The sequence below is a fragment of the Gossypium hirsutum genome, chromosome D06 (genome assembly GCF_007990345.1).
Source record: "Gossypium hirsutum isolate 1008001.06 chromosome D06, Gossypium_hirsutum_v2.1, whole genome shotgun sequence".
NCBI lineage: Eukaryota > Viridiplantae > Streptophyta > Magnoliopsida > Malvales > Malvaceae > Gossypium > Gossypium hirsutum.
In genome coordinates, this window is record NC_053442.1 from 51517056 (window position 1) to 51521059 (window position 4004).

Genomic DNA, 4004 nt, shown 5'->3' on the forward strand with positions numbered 1-4004 from the left:
AGACTTGTAATGTAAGCCTATAGTTTATACAATAACCAACATCACATTTTATCATTAAAAATAGAGAAAGACTTATACATAAATATAAATAAATTTATTTAAATATAATTATATCATTATAAATAATTACTTTTATTTTATTTCGTGTTATTATTTATCGGAATATAAAACCCAGACAAAGAAAAAGGAAGAATATAATGTATTATAAACTGCTAAGCGCCAGAGAGATAATAGTGTCGTAATTAAAGGCAAAAGAAGAAAACAATAATGTCGTTGAGTTAATGCTTTCTTTTTTGTTTTGGTAATGCAGTTCTTTTTCATTTTTGTCTTTACCATGAAAATGCAAGAGGAGGCAGGGCGATGATAGTGAAGTTCTCGAGCAAGTTGTTGAAATTAAATGGTGAAGAAAAAAAATAAATGAAAATGGACCCACCCAGAGCCAAGATCAAGCTTCTTCTTGGTAGGACTTTTAATGCAAGTGGAGTCCCCAGTCCCTGAAGCAATCCAGAGTTGCCTCTTATCTTATGTCTGATTCATATGCTACACTACTACCAGTACTGCCATGTGCTTTCTTTTCTTTTGTTTCTCCTCCTTTTAAGCTTTGATTGAACATTCAACTACTCTACACTTTGAAACATGGGGGAAGCTCCAGAAATACAACTCCGGGTCCTGTGTAAGTCACCTTTTCACTATAGATATACATGCTTGTTAGCTACTATAAATTAACATGTAGAGTGTTTGATTGTTTACCAGCTGAGGATGAGAAATTAAATGAAGATTCAGTTGAGCAGCAAACAAATGGAAACCAGTCAACAACAATCACGCAACAAAGAACCTACAAATGGTGGCTACTAATGACAATCTATACATTTTTTCTGCTTTCCGGTCAGTCAGTGGCTACACTTCTGGGAAGATTGTACTATGACAAAGGCGGAAACAGCAAGTGGCTAGCAACCATTGTTCAAGTCGTCGGTTTCCCAATCCTCATTCCCTTATATTACCTTCCATCCTACAAATCTTCACACACTAGCAACATTACAGCCAACCCACCCTCTCTTTTAGTTCTTTCAGGCATGTATTTTGGGCTTGGACTACTTTTGGCAGCCGGTTGCTTGTTGTATTCAGTTGGTCTTTTGTATCTCCCGGTCTCCACTTATTCACTCATTTGTGCTTCCCAATTAGCCTTCAATGCCTTGTTTTCCTTCTTCTTTAACTCACAAAAGTTCACCCCTTTCATAATAAACTCTTTGGTCCTCCTCACAATCTCTTCCACCCTGCTCGTATTCCAAAACGATTCCTCAGGTTCCACACAAGTTCCCAGAGCCAAATATGTGATCGGATTTGTATGCACGGTGGCTGCTTCAGCAGGGTACGGATTGATGTTGTCTCTAACACAACTTTGTTTCCAAAAGATTCTCAAGAAACAAACATTTAAGGCAGTGTTGGACATGACAATCTACCAGTCATCGGCTGCAACTTTGATGATCAGTGTGGGTCTTTTCGCCAGTGGGGAATGGAAGAGTCTGGGCGAAGAAATGGAAGGGTTTAAACTGGGTAAGTCGGCATACGTTAACGTTTTGGTTTGGATTGCTGTAGGGTGGCAAGTTTTCTCGATTGGTGCGGTGGGTTTGATCTTCGAAGCGTCATCGCTTTTCTCAAATGTGATCAGCACGTTGGGACTACCCATTGTTCCAGTGTTTGCGATGGTGTTTTTCCACGATCCAATGACTGGAATTAAGGTCATTTCCATGTTGTTGGCCATATGGGGATTTGTGTCCTATGTTTACCAGCACTATCTTGATGATCGAAACTCTGATACTGGAAAACTTTAAATCAAATTTGTCAAAAGTTAGTATTGGGTAATCAATCCTAGATTAAGAAGTTAAATTTCTTGTATTTATGCCTATACTTTCTACTTCAAAGTTTTTGAGTTTAATTCAACCCAAGTCTTTTATTTCATAATATAACATTAATTTGATATATTTTTTAATTTAATATATTTTTTAATTTATGCCTATACTTTTTACTTCAAAGTTTTTGAGTTTAATTCAACCCAAGTCTTTTATTTCATAATATATTTTTTAATTTATTTCATAATATAACATTAATTTGATATATTTTTTTATTTCAAGGTTTAATATAATATTTGGTATCTAAATTTGATATATTTTTTAATTTGATACTTAAACTTTTCTTTGTCCAATTTGGTACCTAAACTTACATTTTTTCCTAATTTAATACCTAATCTTTTTGGTAGTCCAATTTGATACCTGAACTTGACTTTTTTCCTAATTTGTACCTAATCTCTTCTTTTTTTCGATTTGGTACTAGTCAAACGTTTTATAAATTACTCCAATATACTAACAATGTCATTTTTTATGAGGTAACAAAAATAATCAATATATGACCGACATGTGACATGTGACATGTGACATGTGAATTGTGACATGTGATATGATTTTTTTTTGTATTTTATATGTTCAATTACTTTTAGTTTAAATTATTTTATTAATTGAAAATAATGAATTTCTTTTAATTTGGGGGTTTAAAAATATTTTTTGCCTTATTTAGTACTAATTCATTAAGTATAGCTCAATACATATTTTTCTAAACATGAATTTCCTCTAATGTTGACAATATTTTTGTAGCATAACAAAAAAAAATTTAATACCATCTGTGTTTTGCGTAATTTATATAATATTTAATAAATTTAGGTACCAAATTGAATCTAAAAAAAGAGCTTAGATATCAAATTAAGAAAAAGTATCAAGTTCAAGTACCAAATTGGGCCCAAAAAAATTTAGATACCAAATTAGAAAAAAATGTCAAGTTCAAATATCAAATTGGGTAAAAAAGAATTTAGGTACTAAATAAAAAAAATGTAAAATTCACAAAATCAGTTACATGTGTGTTCAAAAAACTTAAAAAAGAAAAAGAAAAACAAAGGGGGGAAGATAATATTTACGAAAATGGCATCAGTATCCACCGTGAAATATTGTGAAACAAAGGGGGGAAGATAATATTCACGCAAAAAGCATGTAGGCAAGGTTGTCTGATTTATTTACATGCATTCATTGGTGGTTCCCAATCAAAAAGTTCCACTACCAAAGAGGTGTGGAGTTGTAATCAAAGTTTTTTAGGTAGACATCACATATGGTATCAATGTTTTCATTTATTCACAAATTCTTCAACATATTCCAAAATGTCCAATTTCATTAACCCAGCTTAAAAATCTCCAACTCCTTATTTATTTATATCCTATATTAACTTAGTTAGAACATAATTGAAAACCCTGTTTATCTATATATATATATAAACTTAAACTTAAACCTAAAATATCAATATACTAAAATTCAACCAAAACTTAAATTTTTATTTTTTTCACTAACATCATACATTATACAACAACTTGCAAATTTACAAGTGATGCCCCTAATCCATCATTGTCTTTTTCTATAACCGTATAGTGTGTTTCACAATATGCCCAAAGAGTAGACAAACAATGGATTTATATTTGATGCAAAGGGTTTATTTGTATTAAAAGGATAATTACGAGAAAAACAATCCACTTATTAAAATTTTGATGACTTTTTATATATAATGTATAATGGTAAATTTAGTTATAAACTTTTATTTTTCAATTTTACCTTTACTCTTGAATCAACTTGAGCCTTCTCCTTTCATATATAGCTAAAATGGCACAATAATTGAATAATTCTAAAAAATTTATAAATTATATTTCCAAGAAGCTTGTGATTTGAAAATTCCTGTGGTATTTGCTTGTTTGATATTTCAATTAATCCTAAGGCAAATAAGATAGAGAAACAAGTGCAGGTGTAGAATTTTGAAGACGCTACCGTATCTATGGTAGAAGAAGCTGAAAATGAGGTGAACTCATCCTACAAGTAGAAGCTCCTACTTCTTTAACTCCATCCCAAAGTTCTCGTCAAAAGAAACGAAAAAGAAGAGTGTGTATTGCCTACATCTATTATAGAGTATGTGGA

The 4004-nt window shown here is 31.6% G+C and overlaps 1 protein-coding gene across 1 annotated transcript; it reads left to right on the top strand.

The window, feature by feature from the left end:
• Nucleotides 1-280: 280 nt before the first annotated feature.
• Nucleotides 281-1988, top strand: LOC107901841 (purine permease 21). Its single transcript, XM_016828002.2, has 2 exons — nucleotides 281-673; nucleotides 754-1988. The coding sequence occupies exons 1-2, from the start codon at nucleotides 637-639 to the stop codon at nucleotides 1830-1832; spliced, it is 1116 nt and encodes a 371-aa protein (XP_016683491.2). The 5' UTR covers nucleotides 281-636; the 3' UTR covers nucleotides 1833-1988.
• The last annotated feature ends 2016 nt before the right edge of the window (nucleotides 1989-4004 follow it).

Bases quoted from the DNA above. Each gene is read 5' to 3' on its own strand.
- LOC107901841 (XM_016828002.2), top strand. From the start codon at position 637: ATGGGGGAAGCTCCAGAAATACAACTCCGGGTCCTGT. The intron at 674-753 runs GTAAGTCACCTT...ATTGTTTACCAG, and splicing joins AATACAACTCCGGGTCCTGT to CTGAGGATGAGAAATTAAAT.